This window comes from Puntigrus tetrazona, chromosome 6 (assembly GCF_018831695.1).
Source record: "Puntigrus tetrazona isolate hp1 chromosome 6, ASM1883169v1, whole genome shotgun sequence".
NCBI lineage: Eukaryota > Metazoa > Chordata > Actinopteri > Cypriniformes > Cyprinidae > Puntigrus > Puntigrus tetrazona.
In genome coordinates this window covers 10,095,216-10,116,550 of record NC_056704.1, presented here as the reverse complement: position 1 = coordinate 10,116,550, position 21,335 = coordinate 10,095,216, and the positions used below count along the sequence as shown (strand labels likewise).

At 36.9% G+C, this 21,335-nt stretch overlaps 2 protein-coding genes and 1 long non-coding RNA gene across 3 annotated transcripts; 1 reads left to right on the top strand and 2 right to left on the bottom strand.

Annotated features, from left to right (window-relative positions):
* Positions 1-269: 269 nt before the first annotated feature.
* On the bottom strand, positions 270-9,371 carry suz12b (SUZ12 polycomb repressive complex 2 subunit b). The gene is made up of 17 exons (XM_043241682.1): positions 9,227-9,371; positions 8,659-8,791; positions 8,295-8,341; positions 8,124-8,188; positions 7,387-7,455; positions 6,409-6,458; positions 6,232-6,317; positions 5,810-6,041; positions 5,069-5,177; positions 4,852-4,957; positions 4,464-4,638; positions 4,247-4,335; positions 3,968-4,111; positions 3,531-3,688; positions 1,973-2,171; positions 1,738-1,817; positions 270-1,638 (listed from the first exon to the last, which is right to left on the bottom strand). Exons 1-17 carry the CDS (start codon positions 9,239-9,241, stop codon positions 1,338-1,340), a joined length of 2,058 nt encoding a protein of 685 aa, XP_043097617.1. The 5' UTR covers positions 9,242-9,371; the 3' UTR covers positions 270-1,337.
* Positions 9,372-9,742: 371 nt separating this feature from the next.
* utp6 (UTP6 small subunit processome component) lies at positions 9,743-15,068 on the top strand. Its single transcript, XM_043241684.1, has 19 exons — positions 9,743-9,993; positions 10,086-10,170; positions 10,341-10,382; positions 10,474-10,566; positions 10,659-10,706; positions 10,817-10,880; positions 10,996-11,114; positions 11,215-11,292; positions 11,376-11,457; positions 11,541-11,622; positions 11,816-11,991; positions 12,081-12,160; positions 12,692-12,769; positions 12,892-13,071; positions 13,928-14,008; positions 14,153-14,262; positions 14,413-14,479; positions 14,584-14,656; positions 14,734-15,068. The coding sequence occupies exons 1-19, from the start codon at positions 9,902-9,904 to the stop codon at positions 14,886-14,888; spliced, it is 1,785 nt and encodes a 594-aa protein (XP_043097619.1). The 5' UTR covers positions 9,743-9,901; the 3' UTR covers positions 14,889-15,068.
* A 77-nt stretch (positions 15,069-15,145) lies between these two features.
* Positions 15,146-19,621, bottom strand: LOC122346827. The gene is made up of 2 exons (XR_006251178.1): positions 18,077-19,621; positions 15,146-16,250 (listed from the first exon to the last, which is right to left on the bottom strand). It is a non-coding gene; the product is annotated as an uncharacterized LOC122346827 (long non-coding RNA).
* Between the last annotated feature and the right edge of the window lie 1,714 nt (positions 19,622-21,335).

The following is a 21,335-nucleotide window of genomic DNA, read 5'->3' as shown; positions in this document are numbered from 1 at the left end:
TTTCGCATTATATTTATAGAAGACTGGATCACTGCAACATATATACTGATTGGTCCAACCTAAAACAGGTAATAAGAGTATGTAATGGATTTAAAAAAGGGAATGTGAAGTTGCTTAGGATTCAAATACATTAAATAAATCTTTGCTTTAGCATTGTAAACATTTGTATATTTTGTAATTTATGTGAAATCACCATGATTTCAAAAAACATTCTAAATTCGAAAATGTACCCCCATAGCATTTTGAGCACAATTAAAAACCACTTAAACCAAGCATTTACACATCTTTAATTTGTAAATAGTTTTCTTGTGTACACCAAACTTGTGCATTTTGCAGAGGAAACAAATCGAAGGAGAAAGGACGCTTTATCTGATATACTTTGGCATGTACAACATCCGAACCTTGTAATAGCAACAAACTATATAACCACATACCCAGTATTAACAAAAGTCTGACATCACCTACATTGGATTGAACCGTTCTGTTCTGGATCCTCACTTTAATTGGCATAATTAGGTTGGTTTACAATGATTTATGAAACAAAGACTTGTAGTGGCTCAAACATAGGCAGTTCTCCTTTCATGAGTGTGCATTTATATTGCTAATTAACATGAGAACTGATATTTAAAAATATACCAAGAGAAGATGCCACTCTAAAATGGAAGGATTTTCACACTGATAATAGACTGCAACATATATACTGATTGGTCCAATCTAAAACAGGTAAAAAGAGTATGTATTGTACGTATTTTTTTTTAAAAAAAGGGGGAATGTAAAGTTGCTTCGCTTTCAAATCCGACTTGAGAAACCTGAATATCAAATTAGTGTCCATGTCAACAATTCTGAGTCTACAGCCACTGAATAAGTAGTAACACATGTGCTAAATAATCACTGAATGCACAGTGGTTTAACAAAATCATAAAATGTATACAGAAAATGTCAACTAACAGTACTCCCAATTCTACAGTAACTCACTTCATCAAATAATGGGTTTTTAGAAGAGAAAAAAAAAACCTAAGGATTATACTAAACAAGACTGCTGAAATGATACCGTTTCACAAGTATGACAAACTACACTGAAAACGCTGAAAAATTGCATCAGTTCAGTCAACAGAACTTGTGTCAGTCTGTAATACCAGCAGCTAACTCACTCAAGTCTCAAATGGGCTCCTTATTAATAAATGGGTATACGGGCAGATCAGAGATAGAACAATTGTTCTAAGCCACAGAAATTGTTGATTAAGATTGATGATTCCATAGGATAAGTATGGAGAATTTGAGTTCAAACTAGATTGTGTTCATTATGTTCATAATTTGTCTTGTAAAGCCAACTGTTGTCAGTCTGATACTCCACTTTTGGTGCGTTTGCCATGTAGTGAAACACCCAAAGACACAGCATGACCATTGCAAGTGGCATCTGACGACTTCTGCCCCTCCTCTAGTTCAGGAAGTGACTCCTCTATCTCCTTCATACGGACCATGGCCCGGTCAATGGTCGCTGTGGTGACCAGGTTGAAGTCATGCAGATTGACCAGGTGAAGCAGAAAGTTCCGACACAGATTCCTGCGGATGATGTATGGCCCGCAATTCTCCACAAACAGCATGCTCGCCTGACTCATCTGATTATCAGCAATGAATCTGAAGAATAAGAACATCCCCGATAAAGCGAGATAAGAACATCACCGATGCCGGATGTTTTTTGGAAGTCTATGATCAAGGGTCTAAAAACATATTTACCCATTCTTCATAACGTGAAGATTCCACAACTTCATTACTTCCTTTTCTCCTTCATTCACGTCTGTGAATTCTTCAATTTGCTTCAGGCAAAACAGAACATACCAATCATGAAGCATGTACTGAACTGAATTCAGTCAGACTCATAATGCATAAAAGAGCATAAACTCTTAAATTCAAATTCAAACAGAAATTTGTATCTTGTTGAAAACAGTAGTTGTTTGACAGGTCGACTAACCGTGGTGGTCTTTTCTCTGAGCCACTCTGGATCCCGCTCATCCTCACTGTCCACCTCCATCTCCTGTGGACGGAGGGGCATGCAGCTGTCACTGTGGAAATACAGACGATTATGTCCGCTCACATAAGTACGCTGCTGCTCTGGCTCACCGTCCTCCGACTCTAAAAACTCAGACAGACTTGGCTTAATTCGCTTTGGCCTAAAAGAAAGTGAAGGATTAAAAAAAAAAAAATAAATGGTTAACATTTCTTGCATTACAACCTTATATATATAAAATTCTACATTGATCATGCAACACACATCGTCGCCTTAAAGTTCTACCTGAGTTATTTACATATTCTTATACTGTGACAGCTTATTTTACATTTACATTTTTTATAAAACAAAAAAAAAGGTCTATCTACACAAGTCCATGGAATGCAAGAAGTTCAAAGAAAACTGAGTGACTGATGCACAAAAAATACATTGATTATGCTTAAAATGCCAACAATAATTAAAGTCATGTAAATGCCTAAGCAGTGTTTTTCATCAAGTAAAACTAACACGATTGGGCAGGTGTGAATATAGCAATTGCACTCTGACCGGAGAGCCAGCTGAAGAAGTGGTCTCGGTTCAGTTCCAAACTAACCCAGGTACAGTTCGTTTAGCTGTGAACACAATCTGACTAATTGCAGAAAGCACTGCACCTTTTAAATGAACAGGCTACCATAGTTGGGAGTTGCGTTATGGTAAAGATTTGTTTGCTACATTTGCTAGAAAGAAGAAAACATGCAAGCCAGCGATCGCTTTCCTATATGTTTCTTTCGATTTCTTTTGAGCTAGTACATCTTCGGCGCAGTGCCACTGTTAGTATGCTATGTGTAAGAGCATGCTCTCTCTGCTGGATTCATATTGAGTTAGTAGCAGAAAAATCAGTAAAATAATAATTGCACTACAAAAACTGCATGATTAGGCTGATTTTGTTCTTAGCACACGTGTGGTTTTGTTTGGCAGTGTGAAAGTGAATTACACCAAACTAAAATAAAAATTGTATTTGCTCCTGACCAAAGCAAGTGAACTAGTGGACCCTAGTGGGAGTTTTTCAGTTGAGTAAGTTTCAACTGAAGGAAACTTGCACTCACTGATCTTAATATAAAGTTTTATAAAGTAATATAAGTTACCTTTGTCTCAATGTAAGGAACTACAGGTACTATGGCCTAATGCTGGGTTAATCGAAGCCCAGCCTGAGAATGCATTACCCTGATTTTTTTTTTTAACATTAAAATCTTTACAAGCATTCTGGTAGCTAATTCAATATGCATATCCTTGCACATATTTTGATGTCAAAACTGATTTTTAATAATCTGACAACACACTTCCTGCCAAATAAATAAAAGAAATATATAGAATTTTTTATAATGCTGTTTTTTTTTGTTTTTTTTTACAGATAATTAATTTAAAATAAAAAAATAATAATTGTGAACTGCCGGGTTCAAACTAAAATATCAAAATGATGCTGTAGTCAACAATAATAACATTTTTCCCTGAACACACTGATTCACTGAGATCTGTTTCATACCGGCAAACAAGTATGTGGGTGACAGCTGTCCTCTTAACAGGGCCATTGCGGCTAAAGGCAAAGCCAGGCTGGCTATGGATGTCTTGCGGATTGCCAACATATGAGCCATCATAGCACTCATTTATGGACACGTCTATCCGAGCACCTTTAGGATGAGGCTGAAAAACAGCATTCAAGAACAGTAAGTTATAGGATAATAAACTCACTTGTAATTCTTTAATTGTTCGCAGCTTACTGCACTTCTAACATATTGTTCTGACATCTTGCTTCATACGGATATATTTACATACCAAGATATATTAAAATCTTTAACACTTCATATTAAGCCCACCATATATATATCATACCACCCAGCCCTATGTATAACTGCATAATAATTTTTAACCTAATAAATGAACCATTGAAATTAAACCATGACTGTGTCCTGCTGTGCTCACCACATAGTTAAAGATGAATCTACTGTGGGAGAGTTTGAGGTGTTTCAGGAGGCTGTAAAGTTTACGGCAGTTAAGTGTGCACCAGGGACAGTGCAAGTCATCTCTGGCCTCTGTCTGCTGACGAGTATTATTGTTGTACAGAAACTGTGAACAGAAATACCAACACGTTGCATAAAATTTGCGATACTTACTTTTACACTGTAGATGGTAATATACAAGGGACTTTGCACAGTGCAATATACATAAATGTACTATAATAAAAGAGTTCATAATTCCTACCTGATAAAAGATGCGTAGTTTTTGTCTGGGTTCACAGGGGGACTGCTCTCTCCTAGACTGCATGCTGGTGCTTACTGAATCCCTCGCCACTGAGAGAATAAAATGTTAAACACCTATACTATACAAAGCTTTGATCAGATATTATGGAACAAGGAACCTAACAAAAACTAAATAGAAAAAAAGACCATGACTGATAACACACTGTTTGTTTCCTTACCAACATGAGCAGTTCGGAGAGTGCTGGGTCTGCTTTCTGTGGTGCTGGTGTCAGAACTGCGTGTGGAGAGAGGTTTGGCCACAGGAGCTATTGAAGGGTCATTGGGGTCACCTGTCCAGCGAAGGGTGAACTGCAAAGTTGGTCCCTGAGAGAAGGTCTCAAACGGGGGCAACCTCTTCAAAATACAAGCATCAAAAAGTTGCAATCTACAACTGTGACTGAACTAAATCATACATCTACTACAATTTTGGAAATAAAAGTTTATTTTAGAAAACAGCTAGATTACTTTTTTAGATTTGACTATGAAGCAACACCCCACTGGTTTTGTTTAGAACTTTAAATGCCAGACAGGAAATCTAGCAGCTTATTTCTTCCAGAGATTACCAACCTTTCCATCCATTATGGTCTCCCATGTGGCCCTCTTCTTGCTGACTGGACAGTCTTCAATCTGTTGCATGGAAACCTCATACTCTCCATCCAGCAGCTGCAGCCGTCTGAAGGACAATCATTACACAGCTATATTGTGCTGTTTTTCTATCACACGATACATTTTTCTGATAGTTCTAAGTAAAATGAGGCCGTTTAAAAATACTACTAGTACCGACCTGTTTTTATCAAAAACAGTCATCTGAGCAACGAATGTTTCTGGAATCTCTCCGTCACCTCTGTGGGATGAGTTTCTCTTCTTTCTGGACGGGAGATCCTCTTTTACATCTATAAATAAAAGCATCAGGCATGTATTGTTCCATTTAGCATTTTGTTAGGCTGAGGCTACAATAACTGCAGAAGGCAGTCCTCAATTAACTGTATTGACTATATTTGAAAATGTAGGGTGCTGACTTTAATTGTTCTTCACATCATCATGGATAGACGACAGAAAAGGTTCGATTTCAGTCAGTCACGCACCATCAGATTTTCTGAAAAAACATGATACTTCTTAAACTGTGATCCATCTCTTTAGATATACGGAAATAAAGGGCTAGTTCACCTAATTATAAAACGCTGCCTTTGCTTTTCAAACCTGTATGGCGTTCTTTACTCTGTGGAACACAATATTTTAAAGAACAATTTTTTGTGCCCAGAATCAAAGTCAGTGGGGTCCAAAGAACACCAGACCCACTGACTTTCATGCAGACCAAAACATCTTTTCTGTTCCACAGAAGAAAGTCATACAAGTGTGTAAAAACCTGAGGATGAATAAACGATGGCACCTCTTTCGTATATGAGTGATCTCTCTCTAATATACTAAAGTCACGAAACAAATAAGGGAGGGAATTCTGCCGAGCCTTTACACAGCTTTCAACACTGTTGATGTCACACGCTGTGTACACACAACTGCCACTCACCAATATTCTCATCTGTCTCACAGCTGATGAAACCGTTGGGGTCTCTTTTGCCTGTGCGAGACACCCTGAAGAGAAGAGAATAGGATTTGACCATGTGGCTGTTACTTGGCTCAAACTCATTGCTGGACACCAGCAGGGAAGGGAAGGCACCAGACTTGGTTTGGCTGAGATCCGGGTTCAAAGGCACCTGCTTTTTCCCCGTAGGCACTTGCTTTATAGGGCAGCTGACATCCTAAGGGAGCAAAATGACCGTCAAAAAAAAAAAAAAAAAAAAAAAAAAATTTGATCTCAATGAGACGCATGCTTTAATTGTTTTATTCACTTTTATGTTTTAAGGGACAGCTCACTCATATATCAACATTTACTGATGTACAAACCCAAAACAACACATCTATATTAAATAACATTAGAGCAAAGCTCACCTTACGCTTTTTGTGACAGACTTTGACAAGTAGCACCTCAAGTGAAACTGAGTTTTGATCATTTTCTGAGTTTTGACATGGCTTATCTGGATAAAGAACAAAAATTATATCAGAACCCTAAAGAGATAGTTGCACAATTCAGATGGACTGGTACATTTTAGGCAAATGTAGGCTTACCATTTTTGTGAAAAAATCCAGTGAACGTCAGCTGTAGATGTGAAGTCACACTGAAATAACATAAAATACAGAACTAAAAATCACCATTTGCAACCAAATGATCCTATCACATTTTCCTGTTTCCTGTCTGAAAACAGCAGACCAATACTATCTCTATCAAGCTGTTCAATAGACTACACAACTTCTGAACAGATTTTTACCCCACTTTGCTAACTTTAGAAGTCAACGCCAGTTGTCAAAAATCAGAACCACTCTGCATGTTTTGGGCGGTTGAAGTTGATAGATTGCATATATGATGTACAGTGTTTTTAGATAAATTTTTAGCTTTAAATTACACTTTAAAATGGCATTTTCCCATTTACATTTATAAATATATATTTTATATAATATATATATATATATATATATATATATATATATCTCTATGGGTACAACAATGCACATGTTACTGTTTACACAGTCGTCAAGGGTACACTGAGAGAAAGTGGACAGCCATATCACTGTTTACAAAAGTTTCAGTTTTGTTCTTTTTATATTGAAATGCAAGTTTTCAAACTAAAACAGGGTCTGCAGCTTTTTATAAAGTCTCAGTTTTCGAGGGTTAAAAAAATTGGGGGTAGCAAAAGCTATGCATTTTAAAAAGAAAACACACTATTGTAACAGGGCACATGAGCTGATTCAGTCAGAGGATATTTTGAGCTGAATTTATCACAATATTGCTTTTATTTGTTGTTTTTCTTTTAGTAATGAGGCACGCATTTTAGCATCAATACGTGTTGGGAATCAGGAACAGCCTAAAAGTCTGTTGATGCACTTCAGTATGTTTAGTGTGTAAAGCACAGTATTTTTTCTATAACCATTTACAAAGTCAGCAAGCCTATAATGCCTATTGTTAAAAGTTGTGTAGTGTATTCCAATCTTTCACGCTCATATCTGTGTAAAACCACTGCATGACAAACATCTGTAGAAGACCGGTACCTCCGAGACTCGGGCTCCCCTTTCATTCTCTCCACACTGGACAGCAAATCATCCACTTTAAATGTTTTTCTGAAGAAAAGGGTCAGTTTAATTAAATTGCAAAACAATTAATCACATTCAAAATAAAAGTTTATGTATATATAATGCATGCATATATTTCAGAAAAATATGTTGTTTATATATTAAATGTATTTATATATAAATATATATCAATATTAATATATATATATATATATATATATATATATATATATATATATATATATATATATACACACACACACACATATATATATATATATATATATATATATATATATATATATATATATATATATATATATATATATATATATATATATGTGTGTGTATATATTTATATGTGTATATATATATATATGTGTGTGTGTATTTATTATGTATATGTAAATACATGTATATAATATATGTGTGTGTATATATTTTGAAAATATTATACAGTATGTACTAACACAAATACATTTATATTTGTATAATTTATATTATATACACTTTTTTTACTATATTACTATTTACTATATAAACAACAATTTTCTTAAATATATTCTTAAAGTGCATGTGTGTGTATTTATATATATAATTATAGTACACACACATATAGTATGTAAACGTAACATTTTATTTTAAATGCGATCAACCATTTCACAGGCCTACAAAGCAGACTGTCAGATAACTATTAGAACTTAGAGAAGACCTACCTTTTGGCATTTGTTCTTGAGTTTCTATGAGACATAAACGTGAGGGTCCTATGAAGTAATATTGGCTGTGAAAGAGCAAGAAAGTAGAATAAAACCCAAATTCAAACAGACCTAACTTCAGTATAAATTCAGTGTTAATCCTTATGATTCATCTATAAAGGGTATACATACAGCTATTAGGTTCCTTGTGCGTAGGAATCTGTATATTTGAGTTGGCTCTGATGAGAAAATGCAGAAATATTAACAAAAACATAGTATTATAAAGCTTGTGAAGTGAAAAAGTTTCTTTTCAAGCCCTTCATGTACAGTAAACTAGAGCTTTTTAATTAGCTATCTGCAAATTAGTTATTACTTAGTAATAAAAAAAAAACAGCATCATGTTAAAAAAAAACACCCATGGACTCCACCTATCTAAATGATAGTAATAGCAGACAAAAGAACAGTGGTGAGTGTGTTAATATACTTTCCCAAATGGCAAAAGATACAGATAACAGTTTTGCAGTGGTGTGTTAAATTAGGACAGACATAGACTCACTTTCAAAGGCCTGCAGGAAGAGCTCATGGTCGGCCTGCAGCTGCTCCATCTTGGGCTTCTTTATGGAGGTAACGCCAGAGGATGGGTATACAGCACCATTGGCTTTACAGTTCATCACCTGAGCCGAGTATTTCTGAGGAGCCATCATAAATTAACAACTACCCAAAACTTCACACCAAAACAACACCAGGCGAAATATCTTCACATTAATGACAGATAGCTGCCCTCGCTCCTTTAACCAGTTCTCTACCATCAACTAAACATCAGATATTGGTGGTCACCAGTCTCTGTGACTCGTACATGTTTTAATATGACTCATATGAATAAATCATATGAGTTGTAAATGCGTTGTTGGTGTGTGTCCTCAGTCTGGTCACTGATCCTCAACAGATGAAAATTAGCACGTTAGTTTGCGGTCCTTCACAGCGACGAAAACACAGTTAAACGGCACCGGGTTATCCATCCATACAAGCAGCTGTTCACGTACCGGATTAAATAAACGGCTTACTCAATAACTATCTGATATTTGCGACCGAAATTGCGTTTATTTTGGATGGGAAAATCCTACCAAAGTGATGGGCATCGGTAGTACTGTATCGCTCGAGCCCTTCAGGAAAGTGCCGTGAGAACCCGCCCATGACAACCTTCCAGCCAATCGGAGACGACGTCTAGTGACATCGAGGCTTTCTATTGGCCTGACTCACCTTGAAAGACGCGAGATTAAGATTGGTAGAGGAGACAAATTGCCGCCAAGAATGTTTTGGTTCTGGGAAGAGAGAGAGAACGCGGGGGAGAATAGCACATATCGCGAGCTGTTTCGGTACTTATCTATTTTAAATGATAATTAAAAATTATCACGTCAAATAAAAACACTAATGAAATATAAACCGAAATACTGTTTGTGTGGTCTATATTTTAAATCATATAGTGATAACCGTTGAAGACATTTAGCCCTCGCCACACAGAGTTCCTCAATTCATAAAAACTTTTCTAACTATTAATGCTCTAAATTATGATATTTCACTATAACAGACTCGACTATAGCAATAAATATCAAGGATCCATCAACTGAGTGCAGAATTCCCGTCGGAGATATTTTCTGATGAGCAACCGGATGTAGAGCGCATGACAACTTCCCGTCCCCACGTGTGTAGAGATGTGAAGCAAGTCAGGGTTCGCTACTTTGCTAAGACTCTGAATAACTTGTACATTTGTTTAAAGATTTACCTCACAACCCTTAGAAATGGCAGACAGTGTGCAACAGCGATTAGAGGACAGAATACCGGCGCTCGAACAGCTAGAAAGAGTCGGTTTGTTCACCAATAAAGAAGTTAAGTGAGTATCCCAGCGCACACAAACACAACAAATAGAAACAAGTTCTTCTACTCCGAAACAAACAGCTTCCTCAATTAAGACATCTCTTACAGGTCTATGTTAAAAAGATCTACTGCTCTCGAATACAAGCTTCACCGAAAATCTCAGAGCAAAGGCGAATTTATTGCGTATATACAGGTCTGTATTGACAAAAAATCTGTTAGTCTTGCACATAAATCATTAGTACACATTAGATACCTGGAACATGATAGGTTGGGGTTTGCAGTTATCTTTCTGATTTGCTACAAGGTCCAAAAAACGTGATGTGTGACGATTAATTTGGTGTGTTTGTGTCTGATTTTCGTCAGTATGAAATAAACGTCCTGGAGCTCATCAAGAAGAGAAGAGCAGTGAGTAGAGCTTTGGTGTACTTGGCTGTAGAATGTATTAAAACAGCTGTGTACACCCTAATGCACCCTAACTGAACTGTTGTGTGTACAGAGAATTGGTTATCATTTTAAACGGGAGGAAATTGAGTATCCCATCATTCATCGCATAAACCATATATTCAGATGGGCTACAACAAAATGGCAGGTTGGACAATAAGAAAAAAAATCCCTTCCTTTTTAGATGTTGTAAATTGATGTTGAGTTTTTAACTTGATTCAAGTCAATGCTTTTCTGTAGGAAGATGTGCAGCTTTGGCTTTCTCAGGTTGCCTTCAATAAGAAATGGGTATGTGATTGATTTAAAACAAGCAGATCTGCCATATTGTGATTGTCAGTTATTTAATTGTATTATGGTATTTGTTTTATTATTATTATTATTATTATTATTATTATTAGGGCACAAAGTCTCAACTCAGCAAGGTTTTGTCATCTATGTTAGCTATCCATCCTGACAAACCAGGTAAGCTTTTATTTAATTTCATTTTAATTATAGTTGCCTGAAAGGTTTATTGTTCTATAAAGTGTACATAGTCATTTACTTTAGAGGAAATTTCACAATTTCATATTGCTGGCAGCTTTGTGGATAATGGCTGCTAAGTGTGAGATGGAGGACAGGAACTCTTCAGAGAGTGCTCGCCATCTCTTCCTCCGTGCCTTGCGCTTCCATCCTGAGAATAAGAAGGTCTATCAGGAGGTAAGAAGACATTGCTATTTATTTGAGTTGACCTAAAAAAAACCGAATAAAACATTCAGTTATGAACGGTCCTCTCTGATGTTCATTTGTGTGTGTGCAGTATTTCCGGATGGAACTCATGCATGCTGAGAAACTAAGGAAACAGCAGCAGGAGTTGGAGCAAGCTAAAATAGACGTGGTACGGTTATAGGTGTAGATCTGAGCGCTTTTCTCATTTTTGCTAATTAAAAAGAAAGTAACAAAAAAAAAAACTCAATTCAGGGGGAATATACCTTTTCTGCTGAAATCTTGAGTGGAAAACTTGCTGAGGTGGTGTACAGAGATGCTGCACAAAAAATTAAAGGTCAGCTAGATTTCCGCAGAACTATTCAACTCAAAAGGTTACATTGGCTGAGTGTTGTACATTTATGTGTCTTGTTTTATCAGGGGCTGAATTCATGTTGTCACTGCTACAGATTGCTGCCATCTTCGACTTCACAAAGGAGCTACAGGACACCATCCTACAGGAGTAAAGACTTTTATTTTTCTCCCCTTTTGCTTACTGAGATTGGGCAGATACATGTTTTTTTTTTTTTTTTTCATTTTTTGTTGGTCATCTTAAAAATGCTGTAAGAGTTAGTATAAATGAACAGATTAACACTGAATCAATATTGGGGGAAATGCATTTACAGGAAGACATGAGACTTTATATTTGTGTTCAGCGTGCAGAGTCAGTATGTTGAAGACTGCGTGATGTGGGATTTCATGGCTAAGCGGGAGCTGGATGCTGCTGGAGCCCCGGAGCTTCAGTCTGCGAAGGGAAGAGCTTCTGATACGGATCGCAGAGAAGAACGCTGCTGCGTCGTTTACGAAGAGGCACTAAAGAGCCTTAATACAGGTATCAGGATTTAACATGTTGAATTTACTGATTGAATACGAGTGGATTCTCATGGCTTCATTTGTCTACTCGTGTGTTTTGTTTTTAAGAGGCCATGTGGACATGTTATGTCACATTCTGTCTTGAGCGATATAAGAGGAAGACAAACGTCACTGAACTCAAGGAAAAGGTGATAAACCTGTAGTTTTTGTGATAATCTTGATCAGAATAGCACAGCAGTACTTGCTATATTTGGGAAGTTCGATTTCTTCTATTAAACCATATGTGACCATGCACAACAAAACCAGTCTTAAGTTACGGGGGGGTATTTGTAGCAGTCACCAAAAATACATTGTATGGGTCGAAATCTTTTATGACAAAATTAATTAGAATATTAAATAAAGAATAAAAAATTAAATAAAAAAATTTATTTTTAAATTTAACAAAATTACGTTTAGTAAAACATTTACACTTATGACCGGTTTTGTGGTCCAGGGTTACATTTTTACAAAAAAATGGAAACTACAAATTAAGGTGTTTGTAAAGTAGTTATTTTAAAACAATTATGTACATTAGGTTTAAGAATAGCCAATGCTAAAAGATCTCACCCGTTACCATTGAAATTAGGGCTGCACTATAAATATAATATTTGCATTGCAAATAATCTATTATTCAAATGTAACCTTAATGACACACATTGTGCTAATGTTCATATTTTCAGAGAAAGGAACGACTACTCGGAGTCTTACAGAGTGCTCATGACGCCAAGCTTTTGCAAGAGACATTCTACAAGAACTGGGTAATGTTTACCGTTAACATCTCATTGCAATATCTCCTCCTCGCACACCTTTTGCAGCATTTGAGTAAAATGGAGCTGTTGTAGTAATATAGGCCACTTTCTATCGCCTCAAAAAAAAACAGCTGCAGGTCCTTTTGTCGTCAGGGGATACAGTATCTGCTACCCAGATCGCCATCACAGCCACCCAGTACTTCAGCCAATCAGTTGAGATGTGGAGCTTCAGCCTCCAGATATTGGTCCATATGGAAAGCTCAGAGGCGGGACGTCTATTCCAGGAAGCCCTGAAACACGTGAATCCCAAGGTAGCAGTTGTGCCACAGCTGCCTCTAAGTGGGACATCTTCTAACAGCAGATTTGCCCTAATTTGTCCACTTGAACAAATGAACTTCTTCTGAATGTTTTTCTTACATTTTAATAATTGGATAATATTACTGTTGTTCATTTCTGTACTTTATGAGCATTAATGATAAAACAGTTTTATCAGTTCCCTGGGAACTGAGCTCCTGACCTTGGTGTTGCTAGCACCATGCTCTACGTATAACTATGTAGGTATTCTTGTTAAGCTTCTGCTCGGTTCTGTCCTAAGTACTCTTTGTAAACCAGCTAGTGAGAAATGGCTGTGTGGGATTATGAAGCCTGTAGTTACATAACCTGACAAAGAGGCTAATATCCAACCAAGTGGGAACACGATGCTGTAGAGTGATATCTGTCCTGTTTGATTTCTCAGTTCATGTCTTTGTTTTTGTCCAAACAATATAGTTTTGTCAGTTTCTTGGGGAATTAGGGATATTAAATGAAACCTGAGAAAAGTGTAGGAACCCATAACTGATGAAATGTAATATAATGCAACGAGGTCCCAATCCTTGTAGCTGTAATGCAAATGCACTTATTTTCATATTATCAGCATGACACAGTGAGTTCCAAGAGTCGACTGTCAAATAAGTTTTATTGTGTTGGCTAGTAATTAAGGTTTTTTGTTTTTTTTCCTTTTAACCCGAAATAACCGATAATAATTAAATTAAATTATTAAATTAAATTAAAAAAAGGTCATTTTTTTTGCACATGAACTTTTCATATATTAATATCCATATATTTTTACTGTGGTATAGAGAGTTTAAACCCAAATATATAATAATCAGTCTATGATATGCTCCACAGGAAAGTCTGCCGTTATGGCAGCTGCAGGCAGACTGGAGCATGACCTCACAGGTACCAGAAGACACCGAGACCTTTTTTCAGGTGAGACATGCTCTAAAACTAAGACCAATTACTTATAGTCAATATAAAGGCAATCAGACCTTTCTAATGGTTTTTTATAGTCCTGATTACATATTTGATTTGTAATGTAATGTATTGAAATTGCTCCTAAACCTGTACTTGCAGAAAGGGCTTGTGTCTCCAGCTCCTGCAGTGTCATCTGCCATGAAGGAGAAATACCTTGAATGGTCATATAAAACTGGTGGTTACAAAAGGGCTAGAAAAACTTTCAAAAGGTACACTGAGTGTAGCCACTAGAAAAAAAAATTGTGCAATAGTTTTGCAAATTCTGAAATGTTCTTGTTTTTTTTTACTTTTTGGACACAACTGCATATCTACAAATAAGGCACAATCAATTAATAAAGATCTCTTCTCTTGGGTTTCAGCTTACATGAACACAGACCCTTCACCAAGACATTCTTCAGGAAGATGATTGAGATTGAAAAAGAGCAGGTAAACGTGACGTAGCACCTGGTGTAACAGGTGTCTAAAATATTTAGCGACCAGCAGACATTTATAGAAATAATGTTATGTATTACTGATTTGTTTTCTCTCAGGAGACACCAAAGATGAGTAACCTCAGAGACTACTATGAGCGAGCGCTTCGTGAATTCGGTTCCTCAGATGAAGGTGAGTGTGATTCAGTGCTTTTAGCCTTTAAAGAGAACGCTTTTTCACTTATCAACTAAAATAATTTGATGTCTTAGATCTCTGGATTGAATACATCAAGGAAGAGTTAGAAAGGCATGGAAACCCAGAAAACTGCGGGAAGCTCCACTGGAGGGCTGTTAAGACCCTGGAGGGCGAAAGCGTTGAGCGTTTTACCACGAAGTACACACTTCTGCAGACCGGGCACATGTAAACACAACATCAGTCTTCAACGTTTTTTCTGATTTGTTCATATTTGGACCTCAAACCTCGATTTCTCTTTCAAAAGCCCAATTCCCTTTTTCCTCTGAAATGTTTCAAACATGCTAGTGCATGGACATTTGTGCTTTTCTGTTGTTCCAGTAATAAACATTTAAGACATTTGTCTTTTAAAGAAATGCTTTACATTGAATGTTAACAGATCCTCACTTAGACCAGCACACCAAATAAAACAGATCAGTTCAAACATAGTACAGTAGAGAAATGCTTTAGTAGGTATCATCAATTCAAAGTCAAAATACTCTGACTTCTTTTTGCGTTACAAAGCTAAACATTCACTTTGCTATGACAGAACATGTGCAACATGAGTAAGTTTTTGCCTCAAGGAAAAAAACATGGTAAAAGTAAGAATTAGAACCTATAAAACAATAGTGCATTAACCGATGAGCTTTCAGATGAAATCAATGTTGAAAACCCACTTCACATGTAGTAGTTAATACACTGATAACTTTATGAAGTTGACTACATGAGATACCTTGTGATTAAGGACACTTTAAGTTCTCTATCAAGCTGTGCAATCAATCATTTAATTGATGACACTGATGCCTCTCATTAACCATAATGTTACGAAATAAGCTGAACTGTAATAGGATAACATAAATAAGTTGCATTATGCTTAGTCATTGTCAAGTTAAATGAAACCGAGACACACTGATGATAGCAGCAAACAGGCTGAAAAGCCTGATGATCCAGTAGTTATTCTGCGTTTTGTTTGTTCAGCTGTCACCAAGCTTTGTGCAAAGAACTGAGAACAGGTAACTTCTCTGAATCTTTCCTCTGTGGTAGCCATCAATGAGCTTAAAAGTTCATTATGAGACATGGCGGAAGACTATATTTAATTTAGAGATACTGTTATTTTGCTTTACACAGCTAATACAGTAGGGACATTTTAACAGAAGCGGAAACTAAGAAAGTTGAGCAAATAATCAATTAGGTAAAAGTCAGACTTCTTAAAATCCCTTTAAAATGAACTGAACAAAGCTTGGCATGTAGTCTTGCATACAAAAAATGGCTGAAATCCTGGGTCAGTGCTTCCTCAGAAGAATGTAGGTGAAGAGGGCCACAAGTCCAGCAGAGAGCAGTCCAATGACACACTGGTGGACGGTTATAGCGCTCTCCAGTGAGTGAATGCGTTCTTCCATGGCGTTGGTGTGGATGTAGTCATAGACTGAGGCCCCGATGCTCCACACCACCCAGACTGCATCCACCAAAGCCTTCATTGTGGGAGACACCATTCAGTGTGAGGCTGCCCCACAGGGTGGGATCCTGACAGCGGCCCTCACGCACCCCACCCCCGCTGTGAGACAGAGAACAGAGAGGAGAATAGCTATGGCATGCTGAAAGCCTGAGGAGCACGTGGTATTGACGGAAGACAGCATAAGCTTGCATAATAAAAAATGAATAAACGTAAAAAGATTTTAGAAGAAAAAAGAGCGGGTGTACCCTCAACCTACAGTAACAACGCTGGAATGTACATGTATATACAATGTATCTATGTGACCCTGGACCATAAAACACATTAAGTGAAGATCATGTTCCATGAAGACATTTTGTAAATTTCCGACCGTAGATACATCAAAACTATATTTTGCTAACTTCGTTTGGACAATTTTAAATGCGATTTTCTCAATATGGTTCATTATTTAACATTGATTAACAACATTAGTAAACATGAACTAGGAATAAACAATACTCCTACAGCATTTATTAATCATAATGTTCATTTCAGCATATACTAATGCATTATTAAAATCACAAGTTGTGTTTAACATTAGTTACTCCTCTGTGAACTAACATGAATAAACAATGAACAATTGCATTTTCACTAACTAACATTAACATAGATTAATAAATAGTGAAATAAATGCATTGCTCATTGTTTGTTCATGTTATTTAATACATTTGCTGACGTTGACACCTTATTGTAAAGTATTGCCTCTTATTTATCCAGACTGTGTAAAAATGTATCATTATGACTGAGTTTGTAGTCCAGGGTCAAATATACATTTAATGTTTGTTCTATACATTATCTACTGTAATTCACTGCCCTTCCAAAAAATCTTTTTACTTTGAACGCAGTGGAAAAGCGCCACAATCAAATAGATGGTATGACCTGGGGTTGCTGCAGTTGGTCAGGTCTAGCTAGGTTCAGTAACCTTTATGACTGTCTGATACACTGAATAACTAGATTATCTTCCCTAATGGCACGGGCATATCCGAAGATGACAATGCAAGGATTCCTCTGGCTCAAATTGTCATTTTCAACGATTTGCCACCATAAAGTCTGAGAATACTGAGAATCTCTGGCATGTAAAGATGATCCTTTGCACTGCAGTCAGACTCTCTCATCATTAAGATGATAATTAAGATAACAAGATATTAAGGCAAACTTAAATTACTGCAACTCTGGATGAAAATAAATGTTAGAAACTATGCTACATGGACATGCTCAAGAAAATAATAATTATAACATTTATGTTATCATTTAATCATTTCAACGTTTTCTGGCCTTTTTTTTTGCAGAACACAGAAATGTTTCAGTATTTAAATCCATGATGTTGTCATGTCCAAACATTGGAAGTCAATGGTAGCCCAACATTTTGATTATCAAAACTCACAAAATTAAACAATCTATAGTTTAGAGAACAGTGCGCAGGCGTCCTTCCTATCCCGTGGTGCCTACAGTAATGCCTTTATTATTTAAAATGGAAAATGTTCAAAACAATGAACGCGTTTGTGTGAAGAATTCGTCACAGGAAGCTCTAGGGCTTTTATATAAACCAAAAGAGATGTTTTATATTATAACGTTTTTTGTTCGAGTCTTTTCCCCCTGCCTGACTGGACTCGCAGTCCTAATGTTTACCTGTGTGATACAAGCATGAGGAGCTCCACAACAACTTTACAGGCCATTACTGCTCACTTCACTAGGCCTCGCATATCTCTCTACGGCTAGAAGCATCATCTGTGCTGAAAAAAATGCACTATGCGTATCAGACAGTTTCCGAAAGAAGATAAATACCAGCATTTAGAGAATGATGAGAGAGGCGACAGAGAGATGGAAACAACCGTCAGCTGACCTCCCTGCTTGCACAAACCGCGCGAGGAACAATGATGGAGACTCACCAGAGGATCGCCGATGTTAGCTGAATAACGAATGCAGTGTGGATGATCATTCGTACAGCTGAATATTTTGCGAAAATATACCGGGCCGTGTGACCGTATGAAATCCCTCACCCTCCGTCTCGAGCCGTGATGACGACACCGCGAAGGGCGTGTCTTCCAGTGACTAACTATTTCAATGAATTAAATCAACCTCTATAGAAAACCACAGATCTCTTTCAACATAATGTGGGGAAAACGTCAACAACGGAGAACGCGGGAAAAAAAACATTTACAAACACAATATTGGTATTTAAATGAGCTCTTAAAATATTTTGAATACGTTTTTATGTTCTTTTTTTCTTCGTACTAGGCCCGTAACGTTTACGTTTGCTATTATAACGTTTACATTTGTGGAAAAAGAGGAATAATACCGGAGTTTACGACCGATCTACATCCATGTGTCACCACAGGGGGCCGCTCCACACCTGCAATGAGACCCTTCAGAACGTGAATCTCAAATAACGGAAGAAAAATGCATACATTTACGGTCTGTTGCCTAATGATAAGACTGTTTCACCCCAAAAGTGACCTATAAAAAATGTCTTAATTTAAATGTCACACACAGGTTACATTTACATCGCTTAACAGACTTCAGAGACAACATTTATGTGATAACAACGGATTATTCTAATTACATATTAAGCAAAGGCACTGAGCAAAAACGTATTTATTTTAAAAAGCCACTAAGCGTTTGGATAAAACATAAATGACTTTTTTTTTTCTACGACAGGTGGTCGAGTGCGTTTTTCATCGGTTCTACAGAGGATCTTGAAATAGCCAGGCTATGCGATCACATCCACGATCCAATTTTGGGAGGTCCCGGGCGCGGATATACACATCCTACTACGACGAAGCGTCGGCTCATGCATATTAATTAGCTTGAGTGACGTCTAACCCGCTATATCAAACCAGCAAGCGGTTTAACCAAAGAGTGTCCAAAGATTAAAACATAATTAGGGTTCGTGAATGGACACTCCTGGAGGGTTACTAAGCAACGTCAGCCGTTGCTCATTTAATATTCATAAGCCAAGCCTTCGCCGTAGTATAAGTTTCTGATTCTGGTCCCAGACACAATTTATTCCGCATGTGGTCAAAGGACCAGTCGGTGGCGCTTCAGCGCAACACGTACAATATGATAGTCGACGGCGGCCAGATGGATAATTCATTAATAACGAGCACATGGGGTCGCTCTGGCTAAAACAGCGTACATGGAGAATTTCAAAAGGCTTGCGCATTAACGAGGCTCACTGTTCCACCGCGTATTATTGACTTTTTCCCTTCGTCCACTTTTGCGCAAAGGGAGAATGTTGTAAGCGGTCCCTGTGGATATACCGTGTCTTCATGAGGAGTTGAGCGCAAATAAGGGGGCGGGTGATGATAATGTGTGAAGAGTGGCAGCAACTTCTCACTACACGGCAACATTTTCCGTTCTTCTTCAGGCGATATGCCCGTTCTTTCCGAAGAAGCTCCGAGGAGGAAGGCTGGTGGCGGACACGGTGAGAGTGACAGGTAAAAAGTGGCTTCCCGGCGGCTGGATAGGCTCGCGCGCTCTTCGCTGGACGCGTCGCGGCGTTATTTCTCGCGTCGCAGGCGCTGAGGCGATCGTGTTACCGAAATATGCCGACGGTGTGTTGCAAATAGCGTAGATTAAAGCAGGCTAACGCACTTTTAACGCAGGATCACGCAACCCGAGGCGAAATTCAGCAACAATTGAGAGTGTGTCAGAGGCTGGGTCTTTGCGGGCAAGGTGAGTTTTCCTTTTATTCAACTGGCCTACAAAGTCCCAGTTTTCGGCCCATGTGACCATCTCTGTCAATTGACCGTGCTGAATGTGTGTGTGTGTGTGTGTGTGTGTGTGTGTGTGTGTCTTGGAGTTTAGCTCTAGAATTGATAATAATAATGTTACTGAAATAGATCGCAGCAGAATAGAATGCTTAAAGATTATGTTCTATTCTTTGATTATATAAAAATGTTTACGTTCTGTGCACGTTTTTTTTTTTTTTTTTTACTTTGTAAACCTTTAATTTGTATTTATTTAGAATTATTTATGCATTTAAAATATTTGACATGAAAATAAATATGAGGCCTGTAAAGAATACAGATTACCACGCACAGAAAGCATATACGAAAACAGAATTATATGTGGGCTACAGCAGAAAAATCTTTATGTTGTGGTTTTAATTAGTTTTACAGTATTGTACTTTCTTTAAACTTTAAAGCGTTCTGTGTGATTAAAAGAAATTAAAATATTATTTGATACAAATGATCATTACTGGTTTAGGCTTGTATCAGCCAATTATTTTGAGAACTTGCGTTAGGTAGTTATTATGAATGTTTAAATTAAATATATAATACGCTTTTGTTAATAATTTAGTTTGTCGTATTATTTATTATTCATTTATTAAGCAGAACTATTATTAAATATTGAATTGGTATATCAAACATATATTTAAAATCAAAACGTAGGAAATATAAAAATAGAAACAAATTGAAATTTAGGCCTATTTGCTTACTAAAAAAAGACTAGCATCACATTTTCAACCTGTTTTTTTTTAATGAATAGACTCAAACTCAAAATAAAAGTCTGTTTCTGAGTGCCCAAAAGTAAGATTCCTAGTTCAAGGACAGCAAATAAATGAGTTTCTGTAAAATTAAAAGTATTTAGTTTCTCTTTAAAGATTTTACTGTACAGGGAGTGGCAGAGGCAGGTTACGGACAGCTTTGTTAGTGTGTGTATGAATTCTGGGTAGTTACCAAGCATGTTTGATACAGTTTGTCATATTAAGCAGTTCTCAAAGATGCCTGCCAATAGTTTCCCAAAGGGTTTGTATATTGTTCTGGCTCAGTCACACATCTCCACAGTTGCAAAAGCCTATAATCATTGTAAACTAACCTCTTCCAATGCAGCGCACAAAAAGCATGGATTTATAATGAGGTGTATATTTTTAAAAAGATTTAATTAGCTGTTACAAGATTATTCACATATATATATATATATATATATATATATATATATATATATATATATATATATATATATATATATATAATATTTTACCATAACATCTAATACAGGAATTAAAAATGGGAATATACCCATAATATATAATATACAGATTAAAACATACACTGGTTACCAATTATTTCACAAACTTATTTTTTCAGTTTCATATTTGCTTACATTTACCAAGTAGTTTTACCAGGCTGTGCAAGTTTGCAT